A 25,627-nucleotide genomic window follows, 5' to 3' on the forward strand; every position below is an offset into this window, starting at 1 on the left:
GACTACATATTCTACTGATGCGAATAGGATTAGGGAAATTATGTACAAGAATTGGAATATTATACTTCAGGAGCATGAGATAAATAAGAAAATAGGCCATAATTTTTCTATTATTTTTAGAAGGGGTCCAAATCTTAAGAATTTACTGGAAAGAGTCAAAAGAGCACCAAAAGGGCAACCTGGCACCTTTAGGTGCGGAAGATGCTCACAATGTAAATTTATCAACACCTCTGATAGTGTAACTATTAGAGATAAGAATTACAAAATTTTAGGTCATTTTTCATGTGACTCACAAGGAGTTGTTTATTGTGCTAATTGTACCCATTGTGATGCATTCTATATTGGAAAGACCGAACGTAAGCTTAAACAGAGAGTTTATGAACATCACTATAATATTGTTAGGGCTAATAACAACAACGCCCTGGCAAGACATATTATGATGTTTCCAGAGCACAAATTCAAGTTTGTGGTGTTACAAAAGATTGAGCATAGTGTCAGGGGTGGCCCATGGTTCTTGAGACTTGAGGAAGTAGAATTAGAGTGGCAGATACGAACCTTAGCATATATATTTCCTGGGCTTAATGAACAAATATCCATTAAATGCCTTCTTAAAATGAAAGCTTTAAATAGATGAATTTACAGTAAAAAAGCTTTATTAATTAACTAATAGTTTAATAGCTATGGATATATTTTGGTCAGGGATAAATAATTCTCAAGGACATTTTTAAAAACATATGCATGGCATTTGGATATCATTCATTTATTTGTTCATTTTTATTAGGTTCTGTCTAGGAAGTTATATATTTCTTATGTGTATAAATAAATAAATGTAATATATATTAAAATTTTTATATAATATTCAACATTTTATGTTTTGATAAAATGGTTAAGATATATGTTGAACACATTTTGCATTTTATTTATTTAATATTTATAACTCGATTTAGGAAGTTGGTTTATTTAAATAATGCCTTTTTAAACAATGACCCTTTTAAGTGTCAGGTTTTTTAAGAAAAATCTTGTTTTACTAGCTTGTATGGTCATTAATCAATTAGTTTACTAATTGGCTGTTTTTGAAAGTATATAAAATGAGCGAGGACTTTGTTAAATCTGTTTGAATTTGGTCTGAAGAAGCTGGCATATTGTAGCCGGTGAAAGCGCTTACCATTCATTTGTGAATAAAGAGTTTCGTTCGAGAGCCTCAGTGCCTTTTTTGTGGATTTACTAGTTTTCGTTTTTGTCTTTCGTTTTCATGTGGTGTTCTTTTGCCATAGTCTTTCAGTGGAGGCTTTCTAACAGTTTCAGCATTGCAACGGCCTGGGTTAAAATTCATTTTGAGCGCATTCTTTTCTGTTTATGGCTATTTTTCACTGAGTGTGAGTTGAGAAGTTGTTCAGAGTACCTTCAAATGCATTTGTCTGCAACTGGGGTTGACAACATTTAACCAAGGGGTTAAGAACTTTTTGAGTGGTGAACAAATCCTGCATAAGTGATTAACAACTTCTCTTTGCACTGATTTCAACAGTTAATGTAATTTTAACAAATATTATATTTAAATAAATAAATAAACGTGAAACAGATACCAGGTATATCACTGAATACATTAACAGCATGCAGATATTTAAAAGCATCTACTAAAATTTCTAGAATTCATTCCTTACTTCTGCAAACTACAAAAATTATCATCATATAAAATGTTTAGTTAAATCTGGAACTGTACCTTAAAACTCTTTAATGGGTTTACTTACAGCAGTTCCATGTCAAGACTAATGAGGCAAGTTCCATGTCAAGACAAATGAGGCAACAGAGACATGTTAAGCACGAGAGCAGCTGCAAATGGTGATACTTCCAGCAGGAAGTTCTCAGCCACAACCAGCACAAAAGAACACTTTGTCAGATCTGTGTCATACACACAGTTGTTGTTGTTTGTCTTTTGGCTTTTTCCCAGTAAGGGGTCGCCACAGTGGAACTCTGGTCCGCTAATGATTGGCAGTAGATTTTTACGAAACGCCGAGGTGCCAGGTCGACGCTCAACCTTCAACAAAGGCACACCCATTTATGCACGCAAGTCTTTCGAACGCTACCCAAGGAAATGAAAATGCATAGGTCTAGTAACAGGGCTTTCTTTAGCTGAAGATTATCACTTATATAATGATAACTGTGAGAAATGACCATATCTCGCTGTTATCCAGTTTCAGTCTTTGCATTGTAGTCTGTAACCTGCATTTCTGTTCTGATGATATAGAAGTGTACATGTATTCAGATACAGTTTATAAGCATGAAGTCATTTTACCAGGGGACCCACTCATTCACTACTGAATTCTTGATTATTTTCTTAGCATATTTTTTTCCTGTAGAAGTGGGTCTTTGTCTTCATAAGATGTTCATGAGAATTATAACAAATGTGCGAGTCATATTCCAGCAGTGAGAAAAAGAAATGTTTAATAATATACATAAGATGCATTCATATTGTGCTGTATAGTCAGAACCTTACAGATTTAAATACTTCTTGCATGAAGTACTTTGAAATTGTAATTTTGGGGCATAACTTCAATAGGAAGACACTTTCTAAAGCCATTTAATAATAGTAATTGCCTTGTGTTGCTTAGCTAAAATTATACTCTGATGGCCACAAGAAAAAAAAATCTTTTCAGGACCACTAGGAGAGTTCGGAAAGATTTTTAAATTGCTCATTCCAATAGAATCATGCCTATTTAACACAATCGTACAGCTGTAGAAAGAACCTAATGTTACAATTTTACCCTTGACTTCTAAATAAAGTTGTACAGACATTCTAGCATGCAGTCTGGTGTATTTGTGCAAACCACCAACAGCCAAGGGTTTGTTTTAAAATCTATGGGAAATGTGGATGTCATATTCAGTTTTGTTATTCTGCCACTGTGGCCACCCATATAAAACATCTGAAAGGTTTTAGTGGAGCTACCCAGTTAAAACCACGCATGAATGTGTCTGGCATACCTCTCAGAATTTCACAGAATGTCCAGAATTTTTGCCTCTTATTCTTGGTTTGTAAGTATCACATAAAATTTGTGGTTTTTTGGCAAAACACTGAGGATTGAAGTCACTAAATAATGACATGCACTTGAGTTTCAGACTTTATATCCTTCAGAAAAATTGCATGCTAACACAAATCCTGTTATTCTAGCAACTTTATAAGCTTATAAGAGCAATATTTAAAATTTGTCCCTGTTTTCCGGCTTTTGTACACCCATTATTTTAGGCTTTGCCCAGATTTCTTGCAATAAGAAGTGCACAGATTTCTTGCAATAAGAAGTTGAGAGGTGTGTGTGTGTGTGTGTGTGTGAAATGCCCCAGTTACTATATACTGGTGGCTAGAGATAACAAATGGTGGTGGGTAGAGATACTCAGGCTTGAACCCTGTACCTTGGATGCAGGTGGCAAGGACCTGAATTCCCTATCCACCACCATTTCGAAAAAAAATTGCAGATTTTTGCCTCATATTTGTTCTGTTCCTCATAAAATCTGTGGTTTCTGTATCTACATTTTTTCTTGCAAAGTCAGTGGTGCACTGGTAGCATTGCTGCCTAACAGCTACAGGTTCTCTGGTTTGATTCTTGGCTGAGGTGCCTTCTGTGTGGTGTCTGCATGTCCTCCCATCTTACAAAGATGTGTCGGGCATTTCTCCCTGCTCTGGTGAAAATGGTCTATTGTTCCAAGTCAGACTACTTTCTTGGTTGAATGTTTAAAAATAACAGGCATTTGAATTTCAGACTTCATATTTTTCAGAAAGTACATGGTAACACACAACTGTTTATTCTAGCAGTTGCCTAAGTTTATGACATGGATATTTGAAATTTGTCCCTAATTTTGGGACTGTATTCCCCCATTATTGGCTTTGTCCAGGTATTTTGTGCCAAGGTTGAGAGCCATCTATGGTGAGAACTGAATTTATTGAATGTTTGGGGGCTGTATTCCCCCCATTACTGGCTTTGTCCACATGTTTTTTTGCTAAGAGGTTGAGAGCTATAGTGAGAACTGAATTCACTGAATATGTTTGGGGGCTGTATTCCCCCATTATTGGCTTTGTTCAGGTGTTTTGTGCCAAGAGGTTGACAGCTATGGTGAGAACTGAATTCACTAAATGGTAGCCATTTAAGTTCATCTTCCTGTCTTTCACAAAACAGCTGATTTGGCATAGTGGTATGTTTCTCTGACTGTTTTGCACAGGGTCCCCTGGGTTAAAGACATGGCAGTGAAATGTATGGTGGTAGCACAGCATTTTATTCTAGCAACTTTCCAACATTATACAAGCAATGTTTAAAATGTGTCCCTGGTTTTTGGGCTTTTGTCCCCCCCAATAAATGTCGTCTTTTTCCAGATTTCTTGTGCTGCAAAGTTCAGAGATACAACTGCGTGTCGAGTAGATTTTACAAGAAGCTGAGAGCTGCAGGGGAACAAAACTTTAGTGCTGCTTATTCTGTGCCTGCTTGCATTGTTAATAGCACAACAGGTAGTGTACTTGCTTTTGATGTAGAAGGCTGTGGGTTCCACTCCCACAGTAGATAGATGCATTACTGATACTGTAATGTGGGTGGATGCTGCAGTCCTTTTTAGCAAAGATACCTAGAGTAGTAACTATGAACCTGTTATCAGTTTGCCATACAGTCCCTATTGCGATATTACTAGCTTATCATTTTTTTTAATGCATGCAACATAGGCAATTTATTCCTCAAAGGCAACAGGCACTTTATTTGTAGATGAATAAACAATGACATATAAAGTTGTTTGCTAGCAGCAGCCTCTTCATTGTTACAGATTTCTTTAATGTGGAATTATTTAGATGACTTTTACTACTTCAGAGATTGTGCATATTTACTGATACTGGTGGACTGTAGAAGGTTGAGTAGACCTTTATGATGGGAAATGTTCTGAATTGGGTAGTTTTATCATTGGTGCATGCATTTTGTTTCATTGTTTACTGGAAAAATGTTCAAAACAATAAATTTAAAATGCCGTCTAACAACTGTACTGTATTGTACAAGGAATATAATTTAGTACCCTCCTGAAGGTGTATCAAAGAGCACATGTATGTTTCATGTGAAAGGGGTCTATGATTTAAAAACAGCCACTGGCAAAATGTATTTTCTTTGAATGTGGGTTTCAATGCTGTTTCATTGAATGTGAGTTTCAAGGGTAGAGAAGTTTTAATGCTAAGCCTGTTTTCATTGTGACACTGCATTGCTTTGTTTAGCAGATGTCTTGGTGTTTGTGTTGTAAAATGCAAAATAAAACTTTCAAATGAAATCCAAATCATCATAGAAGTAAAGCAGTATGCATATTAGTGTTTATGGTAAATGGAGTGAAATAGCCAAGTAATGGATCATTGGAATGGCTGCAGGGGGGAGGGCTCCATTCGACCATGATTTTGTGTGGGGGAAGGGCGGCAAACTCAGACAGCCCCAGCTGAACTATGCCTCCCAACTGTCCAGATTTTCACAGAATGAATAGATTTTTGCTTCTTATTTTTGGTTTGTTCCTCATAAAATTTGGTTTTCTGGAAAATCATTTAGGAATAAAGTCACTATATAATGACACACTGAGTTTCAGACTTCATAACCTTCAGAAAAATGCATGCGAAAACAGGCTTAGCATTAAAACTTCTCTGTTATTCTATCAACTGTCTTACTTTATACAAGAACAATTTTTAGTACTGTTTATATGTTACCCCAATATATTTGGCCTTGTCCAGATTTATTGCATTAACAGGTTGAGAGGTACATGCAAATAAATTGCTTTATAGAATTAGGCATAGCTAAACCTCTCAACTGTCCCCGAATTTGGCTCAAAATGTTGCTCTTCCCCTAATAATCCCTCCGCAAAATAGCAATTTTGGAAGAAAACATGGAGGGTTTACAATTAAGAAATAACTGTAATAATCAGAGTTATAGATTACTGTTATTTCAGAAATGCATGTAGATTCTTTTATTTTGTCAGCTGCTCAAGTTAGCAGTACTAATATTAAAAAACTGTCCCTTCTTTGACAAGTTCCCAGCTGTATTGTGTGGCTATTTTATATTTTTGCATCACATTTTTGGTCCATTTTTCATAAAATTGTGTTTTTTTTTGGCAAATTAGTGGTAAATCATTAAAGACTGAAGTTAGAAAATAATGAGACATTAAGAGTTTCAGACTTCATATCCTTCATAAAATTCATACTAATGCAAGACCTACTATTCTATTATCTTTCTAAGTTTATAAGAGCAATATTTAAAAATTGTCCTTATTTTTGGGCCTTTGTCCCACTTCTATGTATGACTTTGTCCAGATTTCTTGCTTTGAGGTTGAGAGGTATAACAAATGTGTCAGGGCCATCACAGTCAGCCAGAGACATTTCAAATTGTGACATACTTGTTGCACCCTACTCCCCCATGTAGTGACTCTGGATGTGTCCAAGCAAGGCAAGGAGCAGTTATGCAGTGTAAATGTGCAGGGTGTGAATGTGCAGGGTATCCCCCCATCCAAGATAGACACAAGTACTACAGCGGCTTTTCATCTGTTCTTGATTTTGCAGAATGGTCTGGTTTCTGTCATATTTTTGTACTGTTGATTTATGCTTATTACTCAAAGTGCCTGTTGCTCTGTGTTTTAAGTAGCAGTGCTTTAATGACCATCAGGTAAGCTTGTCTGAGATCATAACATGCAAGTAAGCTTTAATAAGCATACTGTTAAAGAATTGCCAACATTGAAAGCCTTTCTGTTGTTGCCATGCAGAGAATACTTAACTAGATAATGTATAAGTGTTTGGTATTGAAATGCATATGACAGTATTTGTAATAAAGGACAGGATTACATTATTTTAAGAAGCTCATTACACTTGTTGGAGACTTCCAGTGATCTCTGAGGGCTTTACCCGTAAACTAAACAGAATGCCATTCATGTGTGGTCCATAACCTGTACAGTGATCCTTTAAGCAATGTATCTTGAACTTGTTTCTTGTTTGCTTTTCATTTTTTACTTTGATCATGTTTTCCCCATGAAACAAGTAGGTAGTTGTCAGGCAGCAGGTCTTTTTTGGATAAGAAGCATTTTTTACAAGTGAGGGCATCACAAAGATTGCTACTTTCAGCATGTTACTTGGTACTTTAATAAAGCTGAATATAAATTATAATTAGAACTGCAGTGCAAGGAGAAGTGTTTTGAGTTGAGTGCTGCTTGTTTTTCTTATACTTGATTTTGACTGGCATTCCAGTAATGTATTTAAAAAGTAATTTATTTTTTCATGCCTCACAACCTTTTTGTTTCCATCTAGATATTAGCGAACGCAAAACGCTGTTCTTTTGTACTTATTAAATTTGCGTTAAGGTCTTATTGGTCTGAGTTCTCCATTTCCTGGCTTAAAGGCTTTGTTTCGCTGGTTCGTGTAAGTTTTGTTGCTCTCCATCTAGATATTAAGTAAGCTGTCATGCAGCCAATGCATTGAAATATGTTTATTCTTTTATACTTCGTTTGTCTTGATTGGACTCTCATAATGAGGGTTTGGCACCTAGGGCAGCATATTTAATTAAAGTTAGTTTTTGTGGATTTGAGCATAGCTCCTCCCCTTTCTAGTTGGCCGCACCCCTTCCCATTGACCCCACCCATTCAGCTATCTCCTGCAGCCCCCCTTTGACTTGAAGTCACCAGCTGCCACTGATCCCTACACTCCTAAATCTTACACAAGATGCATTCTCAACCACCAAACAATGGATGAATAAAAAATCACCTAGCACTCAATGCCTCTAAAACCAAATTAATGGCGTTTACTCTGTCTAAAGCCAACTCTTTCAATGTTAGCCCATTCTCTATCACTAGCCATAATAATACATCTCACGAATTGGTATCAAAGGCCAAATTACTAAAGGTCCAAATTGACAATCAGCTTAAATTCAACTCCCACCTGCAACTAAATATTAAAAAAAAACAGCAAAAACTTGGCATCCTCTACCGGCAAAATCGTTACCTCACCCCTCTACTAAATTCACTCTCTCTACCACATTTCTTATCCCCTCCCTCCGCTATGGAGCCCCACTCCTAACTAACCTACAATCTTCCCTTAAAACACAACTCTCCTCTTGCTATAACAAAATTGCCAAGTTCGCTACCAGCCATAAGTCCTCCACCCACCACTGTATATCTCTCCACAAACTAAAATGGCTAGAACTATCCAATCATCTCACCTACACTCAACTTACTCTTGCACACAAGCTCATTTTCAACCCCTCCCTTTCCTCTGCCTTTAAAATGCACCTCCCTGATAGACTACTAAGATCTAACAACCAAAACCTAACAGAATTGTATAAACCTACTCATCCCCCAGGTAAAAATCTCCTATCCTATGGTCTTGCACGTCTCTGGAACTCTCATCCACCATCCATCTGTACCACCTCAAACCGCTTTTCATTCAAAAAATCTCTTCACTCACATCTAATATCCCAGTGGGAATGCTCCTGCTCCCACTCCACATAATCTCCTCCCCTCTTTATACTAGCAACATCCATTCCACTTATTCTCCTGATTCATACATCCTGCTCTGGCATGTACTAAGCTATTTACAATGAATATATTAGAATGCACCTCTTAAGTGCAAGGTTCCTTAAGATGTAATGGCTTCTCATTATTCATATTGTAATGTTTTTCACTAGTCTGTAGTATTTGTAATGATTGTAACCTAAAACCTTACTGTAATCTTGTTTGTTTTTGGAGCTTTTCTCCATAGGACTCCATTGAAAACAGGTTCATTTTGGCCCAATGGGCTATCCTGGTAAACCAACTGCAAATAAAATAAATAAAAATAAAATAAATAACTGGAAGTGGGATTACACAAAAAAATGCTAACTGTGGGAACAATACATGCAGAATAATGTTTTGGAGGTGGACTGAGGCTTAATAAAAGGCAAGCACTGAATGAGATATGTAATGTTTGACTGACAATGACTGCACAGATTATATGTGATGTATAATGTTTGCAACTGAAAATATGTCAATATGGTTTGTTTTCATGTATATAAATGTACTACTGCCTATGTCATAAGTGATGATTAAAAAAAGATGCATCTTGTTAAAAAAAAAAAGAAACATGCTGGAATATAAGCTTTTGTCCCTTTGATTTAAATGTAATGGTTCTGTGACTCCTACAGTGTATAAATTCTGTGATACCTGAGGAAACATTTCTATTTAGTTTGCAGGCTGGGAAGGAATTCCTTTGAAATCAAGTTTTTGTATCCAGTGCCAACTGCAACCCTCCCAAACCACTTTTAGACTCAATAGTCTGAATCAACATGTAGACAAAGGAGAATGCTGACAGACAACTGTTGGGATAGATTTATTAAAATGTTAGCAGGAGGGTAAGGAGGGGGAAAAAGAATACTTGCACAGTCATTTTGGAACTTTTTCTAAAACTGACTCTCATTTCTTACTGCTATTCCCCTCTGGCCATCTCTTTTTTTGTTCCCGCTTTGCCAAAATATGGCACAGATTGTTTGTCTGGCTTCTTAAAAGTAGAAGACTTGAAACATTTATACTGGGGAACTTGAAAAATCTTATACACTTCTCTCATTAATTTCCCTCTTCTATCAAATTGTTTGATGTCTGGTTATTAGACATGCTAAACAACACCTCTTTGTCTACAAAAAAAATAATAATAAGTTATGTACTTACCATAACGTTTCACCTGAGTTGTTGCTTTTTATTTGTCTTCGACCTGAGGGACTCTGATCTGTCTCGGACGCATACTCCAGCATCAAATCCAGTCCAAGCTTCTCCCCTACCCATAATGCCCCTGCCCCCCCCAGATCGAGTTTGATGCTGAACAGCAGCATCCCAACCTCCTAACCTAGACAAGTATGCTAATAAACCTAGCATAACCCACAAAAAGGATTATCAAAAGGCGAGCTAGGCAGGCTAGTGGGCTATGCCACTTCCATCCAGTCCACTACAACAAATGAAAAGCAAGAACTCAGATGGAACGTTATGGTAAGTACATAACTTATTTATCTGAAGTTGTTATTTTCATTTGATCTTCAACCAGATGGACACAGTCCCCAGATACCAATAAACCCTGGGTGGTCCTCATGGAAGGATGTTCCGGAGCATGGCTGAAACAAAGGATGCCCTGCCCCTGGAAAGAAGATCTGATTTATACTGGGAAATAAATGTGTGCGATGACACCCAGGTAGCCGCAGAACAAATATCATCTAAAGAAACCCTGGACCAAAAAGCTGCAGAAGTAGCAACAGACCTTGTGGAATGTGCTCAGACATGCCCTGGTGAAGATAATCCCTATGGCTCGATAGGCCAACAAAATGCATTCAGAAATCCATCGAGCAATAGTAACTTTAGAAACAGGCTTTCCCAAGAAGGGTTTAGAAAAGGAAATAAAAAGTTGATCCAACTTATGAAGGGATTTTGTTCTATGCAAACAGAAACACAGCTGCCTGTGTACATCAAGCAAGTGAAATTTGTACTTTCCCTTATTTTGGAAATATGGAAAGAAAACTGTCAGATTGATGACCTGGTTGATATTAGATTCTGATGCCACCTTCAGTAGGAAAGATGGACTGGTCCGCATGGACACCCTATCTTTATGGAAGAACATATAAGGGGGCTTGACAGATAAGGACTGGGTCTCAGAAACCCTCTTGGCTGAGGTAATTGCTACCAAAAAAGGCTGTCTTCCATGACAGAAACTGCAAATCAATTGTGGCCACTGATTCGAAAGGAGGAGAAACCAATGCCTGCAGCACAAAGGTAAGATCCCAAGGGGGCATTGGGTCCTTAAGCAGAGGCCTAAAAAACGTTTAGAAGAAGCCAATAAAGCTGAATGTTCACCTATGTGAAGGTTAGAAATCGCTGATAATTGTACCTTAACTGTAGAGAAACTAGCACTATGATTAAAAATGTCTGCTAAAAATTCCAAAATGGCCGAAAATGACACAGTAAAAGGATGCAGGTCATGCTAAGAAGCCCAGACTGAAAAACGCTTCCATTTATTCGAATAAATCTTCCTGGTAGAAGGTTTGTGAGCTGTTACCAAGATCTTCTTAACAGGAGAAGACAGCCCGGGAGTCCTAGCTATCATGGGAATTGGAGCAGCAAAGCTGTGAGCTTCAGGCTGACCAAGTCTGGGTGAGGAATCCCTGAGGGATGTGTAATCACATCCGGAACAGGATCTAGCACCCAAGGAGGATGCATTACATGAGACCACAGAGTGGGGAACCAAACTTGGCGAGGCCAGAAAGGGGCGATGATGATCACTGAGCTCCCCAGCCATCAAGCTTACTGAATGAACTTGGGAATTAGCGGGAGTGGAGGATATGCATACAGTAGACTGGAGGGACAAACATGAACTAGACCGCCTCTGGGAGACTCCACTGGAGAGGGTTTAGAGCAAAATACTCACTGCACTTCGCATTGGAAGGAGAGGCAAAGAGATTGCAGCAAGGCTGACCCCAATTTAGGAAGATCTTTTCCACTACTGAAGGATTCAGACACCACTCAGAACAGACCTGCTGAGCCTGTCCGTGAAAAAGTTGGACCTCCCCGGAATGTACTCTGCCACCAGAAAACGGCCACTGGAGACTGCCCACTCCCACAATCTCATGGCTTTGCAAAAAAGGGGATAAGATCTGGTTCCTCCCTGTTTGTTGATGTACCGGACTACTGACATACTGTCCATCTGTATGGCAATAGTCCCTGGAGGAAGAAAGGCATGGAGAGCTTGCAACACCAAAAGCACTGCCCTCATCTCCAGGACACTGACATGCAGATTGGTCTCTAGAGAGAACCACATGCCTTGGACCGTCCTTCCCATGCAATGTCCCCCCACCCAAGCAGGGAGACATCCGTGGTCACCGTGATCAAGGGGGAGGGAAGAACAAACGGCCGACCCAGAAGGAGATCCCAGGATGGGAGCCACCAAAGAAGGGAGTCCCTACACACATCGGATAGTCGAACAGCATGTGACAAGGGAAGGTCCAGCAAAGACCACTGAACAGCTAAGGTCCATTACAGAACACTCATATGGAGACATGCAGTTGGGACGAGAGTGATAGTGGCCATCATGGATCCCAACGCCAGAAGAACTGAGCCTGCTGGGGAAGATTGGCTTGGAGAATGTACAGCATATGATGGCGGAGAGATAATCTGTCCAGAGGTAGAAAAACCTTGCCCTGGGCAGTGTCTAGCCAAGCACCTATGAAACCCAGTACCTGCATTAGTGTCAGCTGAAACTTGTTGAGATTTATGGTAATAACCAGGTACTGAGCAATCTGAACGAGATGATGCCTGGCCTGAATCAGTCGATGCCTGGAGGGAGTGGAGAGGAGCCAATCGTCCAGGTGGGGAAAGACCTAAAAACCCAGCAGCCGCAGGTGAGCCGCCACTGCTGCCATCACTTTGGTGAACACCTGGGGGGTTGATAGTGAGCCCAAAGGGGAGAGCTCTGAACTGAAAGTGACTGGCTCCTGAGAGCGCCTGTTCATCTTGATATGGTAGTACGTGTCCTGGAGGTCCACCAAGCACATCTAGTCATTTACCTGCAGGAAGAGCAGAATAGACTGAATATTGACCATACAGAATTTTGTCTTGGCAATCGACAGGTTCAGGGTTGAAAGATCCAGCATGGGTCTTAAGTCCCCCGTTTTCTTTGGCACTAAAAAGAACCTGGGATAAATGCCTAATCCAGACTAGTCTGGGGTGATGGGCTGGGTGACTTGTTTTGTGAGCAGCCTGGTAACTTCTGCTGGTGCCTCCTCCCACTGACCAGGTGGCATCTCTGAGAGGTGTTTGTAACCTCTGAATATGATCTGCAGAACCCAACAATCGTTTGTAATGGACTCCCAAGGCCGTTGGGTGGAGAGATAGTCATCCCCCGACTGCCTCTAGAGAACACCAGTCGGGCAACCCTTCAGGGTTGCAGGAAGGGTCTGTCCTAGAAAGTATCCCGAGACCCATGGTTCTTTGGACCCCCTCTGCCATGAGGGCAGAGTCTATCATATCCCCCTCTGCCTCTGGGGTAAGGTGAATCCTGAGCGTCTTGGGAAGAACCTTGAGACTTCTGAAACCACATCTTCTTGACCTCACACTGATTCCTAGTGAAGGATCGTTGTGGGGTGGAGAAGTGGATCCCGATGGCAGACAAAGTCTTCCCGTCCTTCTCGCTCTGGACTAATGTATCAGGAATCGTTTTTCCAAACAAGGTGGAACCAACATAGAGACTGTTTGTTAAAGACGCCTTAAAGGGTACTGAAAAAGAACAAACCCGGAGTCAGGCATGCCGCCTAATGGCCATGCCTGTTCCTGCAGCCCTAGAGGCACAATCCATCACATGTGATAGCAGCCTCATGTACGTATTAGAGATGGACATGAGGGTGGCCATGTGGGAGGAAAAAACCTTCTCCTCTGCTGACATGGACACTGGGGTAGACTCAGCAACCTCCTTGACCAGGCTACTCTGCAGTCTGATTACATGTGCCAAATAATTCAGCGCACATAAAGCAATGGTGGCGGATGCATAGGTCCGCTTTCCAAAGCAATCCATCGCCCGAGACTCCCTGTCTGCAGGATGGACTGAAGAGCTCTCCTATGCACGCTCTTTTTTGGTGGCCACCCCAAATGCCATGGCATCATCCAGGGACCCCTTGGACCAGTGTTGTTTGTCTGAAGGTGCACTGAGTACCTTATCCGGGCACCTGGGGATAGGCTCAACCATATCCAGTTCCTTCCATGCCCTAGATGAGATCAGAACCACTGGGGGATCTGTGGGAGGGGACACCCAGGAGGTAGAGGGTCCTGTGCCAAATGCCTCCAGGAATACCAACTCGTCCGGGTTGGGCTTAAGGGTAGACCACTCACCTTGTTGCCAAAGGATCTCCATGATGTCTCCTTTGGAGACATCCTCTGGGGGTGATCGAGGGGAACCCTCCACTTCCTCCAGGTTGGTATCATACATGAGGGACTCCCCTGCAGGGAGTTTAAGTGCCTCCTCTTGCACATACTCGTCTCAGGGGGTTCCGAGGGGGAACTCCAAGAGGACTCGGAAGTCTTGGGGAGTTCCCATATGGGAACCTCCTGGGGTGAAGTGACAACAGGCTGTCCCTGAGGGGGCAGGATGGCAGACTCCAGCCTGGAAAAAGAGGGAGCCAGGATGGACTCCGAGGATGAAAGTGTCAAGGGTCTCGAAGGAGCCGAGAGGAACCTCTCCACCATCTGAAAGGCAGAAGGCAAGCAGATCCCCAGCGGACCAGTCTCAAAGTCGATGCCATCCCACTGGATCTGACACAGAGGCTACAGTTCCGAGAGTCGGTCAGCTCCGAAAACTTTGGAGCCAAGCCAAGGAACCACTGGCACTGACCCCTCGACACCCGAGAACCTCGGACCCAATGACTCCAAAACTGGGAGTCAGATCGGAGAAGGAGTAAAAGAGAGATAGGTGGACTGCATGTTACTGGCCCCAGAGGAGGATGGAACAGGGAAGACTCCCAACTGGATCTGGGCCCGAAGAAACTTTTGCATTATCCTGTACACCTCAGCTTTGGACAGGCTCCAAGAGGACCAAATGGAAGATACTGCTGACCTGGGCCTGGAGTGGTGCCGGGGGAAGCAGAGAGTGGAGACTGAGTGCGGGAAGCCTCCAGCTCCGGAGAAATGTGAGGTGACCAGAGCCAAGGAGAGCACCGGCTCAGATCCGGGCGAGACTTGGTAGGAGCTTCGACTGAGGAAGAGCAGTCTGAGGACTGCTTCCTCGGCCGATCCCACTCCTTGAATCGGGTCTTCTCTGTCCCCGGACTTCTTAGTGGGAGGATGAGTCCCAGAAGCTAGGGTGGAGGAAGAAGAAGCAGAGGCCTCCGCTGGAGGTGGGAGAAGGCCATTCAGAATGAGTTTGTTCCTCCTGTCGATCAATGCACGGTGGGTGAAGCCCACACAGATTGAGGAGGAGGAGTCTAAATGGGGGACACCCAAGCAGACCACGCACAGAGTGTAGGCATCAGACGGGGGGAGCTTATGCCCACAGTCTGCGCACTTCCTGAAGCCAGGTTTAGGGGTAACAGCCACAGAAAGAAAGCGCACACACAAACACACTACAGAAAGCTGGAAAGTGGAGAGACAGGTTTTTTTTTTTTTTTAACCAATGCCTGCATGCAAAGAGAGGGGGTATGGTTAGAAAAGATAAAGACAGGTCAAGGAGAAGAAAAATAGAGAGCAAAAATCACAACTTACTACAAGTGGAGCTTGGCGCGAAGGATACATGCTGCTGATCAAATGAGCAGCAAACGAGATCTGGGAGGGGGGACAGGGGAATTATGGGTAGAGGAGGAGCTTGGACTTTAGATCCGATGCTGGAGTATGTGGTTGAGTCGCATCCGTGCCAGATCGGAGTCCCTCAGGTTGTAGATCAAATGAAAACAACTTCAGATCTAATATTTCAGACTTTACCTCATCAGCAAATTTTTAGTTATGTACCCAAGCACATCTCCTAAAAACTGTTCCAGTAGTCATGGCCCTAGACATATTATCTGCACAATCATACACAAATTTCAAAGCATGTTTATATACCTGAGAAAGGGTTGAAACAATAAGATTAAGAAAGGAACTACTTTCTGTAGGAGGGTTGACAGAAATTCTCTCAGACAATCCATGTAACATAGCATAAACTGCCACATGGATGCCTGATAATTTAGAATTCTGAAAGCTAAAGAGGAAGTTGAAAGCATTCTCTTACCCAAATGGTCCAATACACTGTCTTCTTTGTCTCCAGGAGAAGGGCTGGTATTCATGAACAATCTGTTGCTAGCTGGCGAAGGCACAGATACTGCTGCTGGATCAGATCTAAAGTGACAGAAAAAAATTAATAGTCTGAGATACTTTATTTATTTATTGGAATGTGTTTACTGGGTTAGTCCAGCTGGGCATAAAAGACCCTTTTCAAAGGTGGCCCAGGGAGGAGAGCTCCAGTAAAAAAAGAGTTTACAAATAATAATTAACACTTGCTGAGAAATATGAAACACTACAGAGTCATGAAAGATAAATTTACAAAGTGTGAAAGAAAGACATATTATATAATGCTGTACAATGCAATTTTAATACAACAATGTAATATGCAATTTTGGAGGTATAATTATACTACATTATGAAGTAAACAATATGAGGGGTAGAAAATATGAGGTGAAAAAATAAAAGCAGTATTCACTACAGTATATAAACTATTAAAGAACAGCTGAGATGCAGGTCATCAGGTAAACAGTAGGAAAAGGGGGTGAGGTGAGAAAGGTAAGAAAAGAGAAAAAGCAAGATAGATAAGTGAAAAAAAATACTATGAGGAGGAATAGGAGAAAAAAAAAAAAACAATGCATGTTAAAGACAGTGAGTGTTATAGGTGAGAGTAGCAAGAGAATGAAGGATGCCTTGTGAAAAAAGGAGTGAGGTGAAAAGACCAGAGTGGTATAAAGAAATGGAAAGCTGAATTCACATGATGTATGACATCTGATTTTATTAGTAGTAGTTGTGAATTCTAACTCTTAGGATGGGTTAATCTAAACTGGTTTAACCAGGAGATGAGCAGAAGCATGACCATGTACTCAGTAGGTACCGCTTTATGCGAGTTTTAAATGAGATTAGGGTGCTGATTTGTTTCAGAGAGAGGAATGGAGTTCCATGCTTTTTTAACACAGCTTGAAAAAGTGAGTTATCTCTTGAGTTATGGGATTTAGAAATAGCAAGACAAGACTTCTTCCTAGAACTGAGTTCTCTACTTGGACAGCAAGCTTGGATAATAGATTGCAGAGCAGGGCATTTGTCTGGCTGATATACATTTTTGCAGTTGTGTCAATATCAGATGTTCTGGGTGCTTTAACCAATTAAAAGGTTTAATGATATACAGTAGAGTTTTTCGGTGATGGTTAGCTATAAATTTAAAAACTTTTTTACAGCACTGTGTGTTTTCTTCCTCTCTCGGTAAGACAGGGATTGGCTCTATATAGTAAGCCAAGTTTTTGACTGGTTTTGTTTATTGTTTTGATTATGCAAAGGCCAAATTTCATTTCCTCATCTACTGTGAACCCTAGAAGTTTAGTATCCGTGACCTGCTCTACTTTGATATTATCAGCTGAGTATACAGAGAAGAGGATTTTTTGGACAAAGACATGTTTAGGAGCAAATCAGAATAGTTTAGTCTTCTTGAGATTAAGTCAAGCTGAGACTTATTTAACCATGTTATAACAAATTAGAAAGACTGTTGTGTCACTTCTTGTAGGTCTGGGAAGTTTTCAGCTGTGTAGATAAACAGTGGAGTCACCTGCATACTGAACTATGGTGGCATGTCTCTGGTGGATTGAAAATCATTAGTAAAGAAACTGAATAAAAGTGGCCCAAGAATTGATCCTTGAGGAAACCCTAAAACACAGGTAAACGGATAAGTAATCATCTTTCCATTGCACTGTGCCCTGTTTGATATGCACCTCTGAAACCAAAGAAAAGATGAAGAAGACATGCTTAGTGCAGCAAGCTTTAGATGTAGTAATGGGTGTGACATGGTGTTGAATGCTTTTGATAGGTCAAGAAAGAGTGAGGAGACAAGTTTAATAGCATTCCTAATACTACTGACTGCATTAGTAAAGCTGACAAGGGCAGCACTTGCACTATGGCTAGGACAGAAGCCATGCTATTTGGGTACGAGAAGGCTATTAGAGATTAAATATTTTAGGAGTTGAGAGTAAATACATTTCTCAAGAGTTTTGCATAGTGGAAAGAGAGAACTGCTATGGGCCTATAATTTAAAAGTTTAGTGAAAGTTCCACACTTATGAAATGATAAGATAAAGCATTTTTCACATATGTGGGGACATAGTTTGTTGAAATGGAGTAAGTCATCAGAATGGAAACTGGGCAGGCTATGGCATCTGCTGCTATTTTTAAATATTCTGCAGGCAGATTATCTTGGAGTTAGTGTGGTGGATTTTAATTTAAGGAGGAGTTTCCTGATAGCAGAGGTAAGAACTGGTTAAAAAGTGAATTTGTGATAAAGGTTATTTGGTGGTAATGTAACTTGGGGGTTAGTGCACCTGTTGTTATGTAATTATTTAACAGAATGAATGAAGTGATGGTTAAACTGGTCAGCAACAATGTTGCGGGGGTCTGTAATGGATGGGGTAGGGGTACTTGTCTGTCGCAGGCGGAGGAGATGGTTTAATGATGTCCAGTGCTTGGGGGTTATATTTACTTCTATTATGAAAAAGAAATGTAGTAAAATTTATCAGATTTAATATACCAGTTCAATTCCCAAGGTGACTACAATATTACAAGGTTTTACAGATTTTTATTCTGTGACCAGGCTTTCTAAGCCTTGCCGTATCTTTCAAAAGCTGTTTAGTTTTGGTAAACAGCAATGGTCCAAAGGTTATTTTAACTCTTTTAGTTCTAAGAGAAGCATGAGTGTTGAAGATGTTCACACAGGCTGTATTAACATCTGAGACTGCAATATCTAATAGGTTCATAGTAGGTACTAGGCTATCGGCCCAAGGGCCTACGTAAGTCTAGCCAACTAGGTTCCCTGGCTTACGCCACCCAAGAAAGTTATTTTCCTGTGCCACGATCAAGCAGAGACACAGAAGTGATCCCCAGGGTATTTTTAAGTATATCCCAGTTAAAGTGTGTTACTTTTAAAGTTCTATGGCTGGCACTTAGTGAGACTTCTAAATTGCTTATTAACAGTGTGTTTTGGGGAGTGGTTTATCTGTCTGACTGCAAATATAAGCAGATGGTCACTCAGGTATCTGGTAAGGTACCAAGAGCTGTACCAATATTTGGAGAGGAAGTAAGGATCCAGACAAATGTTAAATCTTTCATAGATATTATGTTACATCTGGTTGGGGAGGTGATAAAAGTGTGTGTGTGTGTGTGTGTGTGTGTGTGTGTGTGTGTGTGTGTGTGTGTGTGTGATATATATTTTATATACATGGATCTGCATATATCTTTATATATACACATACATACATACATACATATACATACATACATATATATATATATATATATATATATATATACACACACACACACACACACATATATATATATGTGTGTGTGTGTGTGTGTGTCTGTGTGTGTGTATATATGTATATATATATATATATATATATATATATATATATATATACACACAGGTTACCTTCATAACATCGACAGACCATTTCATTGAAACCCATTTCACTGACAGACCATTTCACTGACAACTAGGAAATGCAGGAATTTAAGGCAAATCAAAGGGATTTGACCCCCTCCCCAAGGTAGTGCGACCCTGGAGTTAGTATATACAGTTAGAGGGGGTGTGGGGGGGTGAAGCCCCCCACCTATTTTTGCATAAATACTGTACTTTTTGTGTTATTTTCTTCTTTTAAACCAAAATAGGTGGGGGGCTTTGCCCCCCACACCCCCCCAACTATATATACTAACTCCGGGGTCGCACTACATTGGGGAGGGGGGCAACTCCCTTTTATTTGCCTTAAATTCCTGCATTTCCTAGTGAAATGAGTTTCAATTAAATGGTCTATCGATGTTATGAAGGTAACACATATATACAGATAGATAAATAAGTGTTTTAAGCTCGAACACGCCAAACACGAACATGCAAAATATTTATGAAAAAATGTTGAAAATCCAAACATCAGCATGCATCTATGCATTTGCAAGAACTAGCCTCAGCCCATGCAAAATTTAGAGAGTAAAAAAAAAATTGCTTTTGTAAGGGTCAAGCCCAACTGCACCCCCCCAGAATTGCATTTAATTGTATATATTAACAGTGAGATTGCACAACCTTACCCCAGAAGTTGTGTGATCTTGGTTACCTTTCAACCAGCTGCTTAGTCTCCTAATTTCAGAGGGAACTTACATTTTTTCCCATGAAAACACCTCATTCACCCTGGCAATGGTCTGATTAAAGGAAAATTCCTCCACGTGTATCTTCTGAATCTGAGATATGGGCCTACGAATCTGTAAGAGAAGCTCCTCTATCTCTATCCATATCAGAATCATTAGATTCAATGTCCTCTGGAATTTCCTTCTGAGGAGGTCTCTGGTTATAAATGTGACAAAAGTGCTTAATCTTTTCAATACATTATTTCCATGAATGGTGGTTTGCAGTGGATCCGTTTTTACTACTCTGTGCCTTTTTTCATAGTTTTATCTCTTATGCCTGGATCAGACACTGGACCAGTAAAAAGTGGATGTGGTTGACTCTCAGTTCATGGTTGCCAACAGGACTACACCAGAGAAAGCTGAAGAGGCAACTGAGTGGCTTGAGGAACAAAAATGGCCAATAAAGGTTCACTCACCATCAGGATGAGGCACAGACTAAGCCTGCAATGTCAGCAAAGGTCTTTGATAAGTTGTTTTTTTCTTTCTAGATACAACAGGAGAAGCACTACCAGGCTTGGGTTAAGTATCCACACTGTATCCAAGGAAGAGATGTCAAAGACGGTAAGAGTTACTAGGATCAGCTGGCAGAAGGTAAGTAATCACAAAGTGTTCAGCAGCACACTTACACTCACACTACCTTTCCCATTCCATACACTAGTAAAGCAAAACCAGCACAAGCCTTACTGTTAGAAGAGCATTTAAAATTTACAAACACAGTGATGGAAAAAAATGTCAGATGAGATATAACGAAGTGTATATAAGCACTACACACTCCAGCCCATTCCCCGACTAAAATTTTAGTCAAATAATTCAAAGCTTACACAAAAAGCACACGTTTCCAAAAAATAGCCCCCAAATAGTCAAATTCACCACACAGTAAAACTAGCATTCCTTTCCAGAAAATATTTTGTATTAATACCAAGTTTGTTCAGTGTAAATGCCACCTATACATTATTTTCTTAAAAGGGCAATAGCTTTTGTGTGGAATGGTTCCCCTTTGGGGACTTATCTGCTGGAAGCAAAGCCTGTTGATTGCTGTTCCTGACAAGCCTCAGAATGGCTTCTCCCTGAAATGGCAGGGAAGTACAGAAGAAAGATTCAGTCTGACTGCTAATTTTCCTCTTTTGCGTCTGATCAATCAACAGAGTGAATTTGTGGATGGAGCCAGAGCTTCGAGAAGCTGGCTGGTTGCTGTATCCTGAACAGGATCCAATCTATATAGCCTAAAGGCTACTGCAGCAGTGGAAACGAAGAATCTCTTTCAGTCCAGACTTAAGATATCCCTGAACTTATCCACAACCTTCCTAATGAGGTAGAATTGGAATTGCCGTACAACAGAGTAGCATCCAAGAGCCCTAATCCTCAGTATAGCAGTAAAGTAAACTTTCCTCCCACACACATCAAAAGCCCTAGACTTTCTAACAGACAGCAAGCTGAGAATGCAATGGTCTGTGGGACCTGTGATGGAGAAGAGGCCATGATGTAGTCAGCATGAAGATATCCAGTTATTTACTCAATGCAGTCAGGAAGAGGTTGTTAAGGGCATACACCTTCTGGGGAGTAAAAGAGCAAACTTCGGGGTGCCTCCAGGCTGTTTTAACAGCATCCTTAATGAAAGTATCCAAGAGATGGATAATCCAGTGTTCCTCACACTTTCAAAGAAACTTTACCAGGCCTTTCTGGAAAGAAATAATAGAGGTTCAAGGTCTGTACAAACCATTCCTCATAAGCCTAACAGACTTTTCAAAGGATGGAGTCGTACAGTGATGGCATTGAGGGGGTGTTACTCATTATCCTTGCTCATTTGGGAAATGTTTCTCAGGATTTGTTCTCCAACTTCTATGATTCAACTTGTGACCAAGTAATGTGCACCTCAATACAAATTGGAGTAAGCTCTCACATGGTATCACATGAAGCCAAGAATGCGACTGATCTGCACTAGAAACTGAGGGACTGGTAACCAGTGCTAGAGTGGTCCACAATCTGGAAAGGCATGCATCACCTGGTATGGGCTTCTAATCAAACTTCCCACAGGTGCGATCATACACCACTGACTCACTCTCCAACAAAAGATCAGTACCTATTTGATATTTATCCCTTCAGATGAGAAACCTGGTGTAAATAACCCAATAAACCCTGAAATGGGACCTGCTTTATCCCCAGATGCAGACATTTCCACAAATGTGGGATCTTAAAGAAAACAGTATCAAACTGCGATGGGTGGAGAAGATATACCAAATGAAGGTGGCTTATCAGCTCATGGAAAACCTGTCCTCTCTGCTCAAACTTACACAGTGCTAACCTCAAAACAAACAAAAATTTAATTTTGAAGGGTTTCTGACATTCAAATAAAAACACAGTATTGGCATACAATAATCTTGAACTTTTCATGATTCTTTAATCCCAAATGTCCAGAAACATACAACCAAACAAAATGCACACAACACTTCACTCCCTCCTCAATGGCTCCTTAGGTAATTATAGTCATGTGGGAAGATATACTATTCAACAAAAACTCTCACTGAATGCAAGTTCCTTCCCCACTCCAAATTTCCTGAATGCAACACTCCCAGAAATGTTTCTGTATATGTTTGCTGTACTGCGAGAATGCAGTATGTGCAACAAAGTCTGTGTGGCCTCGGAGTTACTATATTTAAATCAATCTTTTTTTTATGAACCTTGTGGCACTTAAGTGTTGTGATCTACTTGCCTTGCTTTGCTTCCTTATTTATTTGACCCATTTAAAAAAAAAAAAAAAAAAAAAATGCTTCAAAACTTTTTTATTAAACCATGGCCCAAATACATTTAATGTATTGCTTAGTAATGTCAAAAGGAACAATGTGATGTGCATCCATAGACTTTAATGAACATGTCTCTGCACATGCAAGATGAAGCATCCATTAAAGTCTGCAGACGCATATCACGCTTTTCATAGTTGACATCACTGAAATCAGAATTTACTGTTTGTGTTGAGTGGATCTACCCTAGAGAAAGTGGTACTTTTAAAACATTGACATTTCAAATGGAGCATCCAAAAATTTTTGCTGATGGGGCAAAAATGCTACTTGTTACTTCATTCACCACATATGGTGGTGGCAAGATAAACTTTTTTTACTGATCAAATTAGTTTAAGTAGGGGAGTGATAGGGGCATTTGGTTGTGGGGAGACAAATCTGGCCCCACACAAGGGGATTGAAGGGAATTTTTTTTCCCAAGTGCCATCTACCATCAGGTTTAAACACAGAATCTCAAAAGCCTGTGAAAAGAATTCCTATGCAAGTCATTTTCAATAATGTCAACAAAGAACATATTTTGCTTATTAAGAATATAATGCTGTTATAACTCTTTTCAATCCTCTCAGTGAAGTGCATACCTAACTTACAAAGGAAAAATAGTTATGCCTTAATCAAATAGCCCTTCCTACCCACAAGGATTGCAGTCACATCCTATGTATGCTTAAACAACATCAATTTATTCTACATACCAAATATGTTTGTTTAAGCATCACCTTATTTACTTTATTTTTATCTGTTTACCAGGTAGGTACATTGGCCTATGGAAAGCGTGATATGCGTCTGCAGACTTTAATGGATGCTTCATCTTGCATGCGCAGAGACATGTTCATTAAAGTCTATGGATGCACATCACATTATTCCTTTTGACATTACTAAGCAATACCCTTTACAAACACAACCAGGGCCATAAAGGCAATACCACAAATTATACCATGACCCCCCATTAATATTCCAAAACGTGCACGCTGATTGGCCAGCGTGCACGTTGTAAATCGACTTATACTAATGGAAAAAGGTCCAGTCGCCCGGACTTTTTCCATTAGTATAAGTCTCTTTTAAAACACTGTCTCGCTATGTTAAAAGAGTTTAACATAGCGACACAGGTTTAAAAAAAGCAACAGAGATCTCCATTGCTTTTTCTAAAGCTGTCTCGCTATGTTAAACTCCTTTAACACAGCGACACAGTGTGTAAAAAGCAACGGAGATCTTGCTTTCTCCGTTGCTTTTTTTTTTAAACCTGTCTCGCTATGTTAAATGGGTTTAACATAGCGAGACAGCTTTAAAATAAGCAACGGAGATGTCCGTTGCTTATTTTAAAGCTGTCTCACTATGTTAAACCCATTTAACATAGCAAGACAGGTTTAAAAAAAAAAAAGCAGCGGAGAAAGCAAGATCTCCATTGCTTTTTACTGTTTCACTATGTTAAATGGGTTTAACATAGCGAGACAGCTTTAAAATAAGCAATGGACATCTCCGTTGCTTATTTTAAAGCTGTCTTGCTATATTAAACCCATTTAACATAGCGAAACAGTAAAAAGCAACGGAGATCTTGCTTTCTCCATTGCTTTTGGCCACAGCTCTGATGTACTGCGTAGGCATGCGCAGTACATCAGAACTGCCGCGGATACCAGACAGCTGCAGAAGGGCAGCAAAGAGGCATTATACAATGCCATTATTTAAGAAAAGTAATTATTTATTTTCTTAAATAATGTCATAGTATAATAGCAATAACCCACTTCTGGGTGTGGGTAATGCGGGATTTACCCACGGTTGTCTTTGTTTGGTCCCTCGGGACCAAACCACGCCAACCGTGGGTAAATCCCGCATTACCCACACCCAGGCGTGGGTTATTGCTATAGTATTACAACAAAGCAATGATCAAAAACAGACACAACCATAGTAAGACAAACAGTTAAGAAAATTTTGCATAATTGATAACAACAACATAAACTATTTATAAATGGATTGATGACAATGAATGGGGCATATTGTCAGAACACAAACTGCCGCATCTGTTAAAGCTAACTGAGAAGAAAATTTATTAAGCCTAGAGAGATACAAAGACAGAGGACAAAACAGACAAGAGGCTGCTTGCCAGCTGAAGAGTTGGAGAGACTGATTATATATGAGCTTTAAGAACAGAAGATTTAAATTGAGATTTAAGTGAAAACTAGCTTAGTAGGGGGAAATCAGCCATTATCCTGAAAGCATTTACAGGCAATGTCATTATACATGTACAGGTCAAATGTGCTTCCACAATCCTTGAACAAAGTCCAAAACTCATCCATCCGGACAATCTCTCCATACAGTTTAACAAACAGAATTAACCAACACACAAACATCCTGCTGTGTAAATTCAGACTTAACAAATTATGATCTGACAAAATAAATGAAAGAACTGAACCTGCCGTATCCCCCTAGCCATCAGAAATAATAAATCCAATCCAAATACACGGTCTCCAAACCAAGAAACTATACCCCATCATTAACTAATTAGTATAAAAAACAGTCACTCAAGGGAGTTCCAAGATGGATGCACACTGAGTAACAGCTTGTTTCTAGCTCTCACAATGTGAAAACAGAGAAGGTCAGTCGACTTGTGTTTATGGGTGAATTTCAGTAACTGGCTAGTAGTAAGTACACTGCCTGAATGCCTGGAATAAAGAAATACAGAAGACCTGGAAAACAATTAGCTACAAAAAGTGAGGAAGAAACACTGACTAGGGAGAGTTCTGCAGCTGTTCAGCAAAAAGTAATGCACCCTTCAGAAATGACTTCCAACAACCTACAGGATAAGACAACTGCATACAGACCTGATTAAAATAAACAAAACACTGATGCAGTAAATCATCACAAACAACAAAAGGCTGAAACAAATTGAAGAAGCTTTAACAGATGTTCAGA

General features: G+C 40.1%; 1 protein-coding gene across 7 annotated transcripts in view; it reads right to left on the reverse strand.

Moving 5' to 3' along the window:
* LOC122803960 (F-box only protein 21-like) overlaps positions 1 to 25,627 on the reverse strand; it is a 1,078,053-nt gene that overhangs the window by 42,813 nt on the left and 1,009,613 nt on the right. Inside the window, exon 7 of one of the 7 annotated variants that reach the window (XM_044073678.1) lies at positions 15,761 to 15,846. The exons of the other annotated variants lie outside the window; for them this stretch is intronic. Within the exon in view, the coding sequence (XP_043929613.1) occupies positions 15,841 to 15,846 (6 nt within the window). The 3' untranslated portion in view covers positions 15,761 to 15,840. Of the gene's footprint in view, positions 1 to 15,760; positions 15,847 to 25,627 lie in introns of those variants that run through there. 7 annotated transcript variants of the gene reach the window in all.

The sequence above is a fragment of the Protopterus annectens genome, chromosome 1.part1, assembly GCF_019279795.1.
Source record: "Protopterus annectens isolate FY-2018-M chromosome 1.part1, PAN1.0, whole genome shotgun sequence".
Classification (NCBI taxonomy): domain Eukaryota; kingdom Metazoa; phylum Chordata; order Ceratodontiformes; family Protopteridae; genus Protopterus; species Protopterus annectens.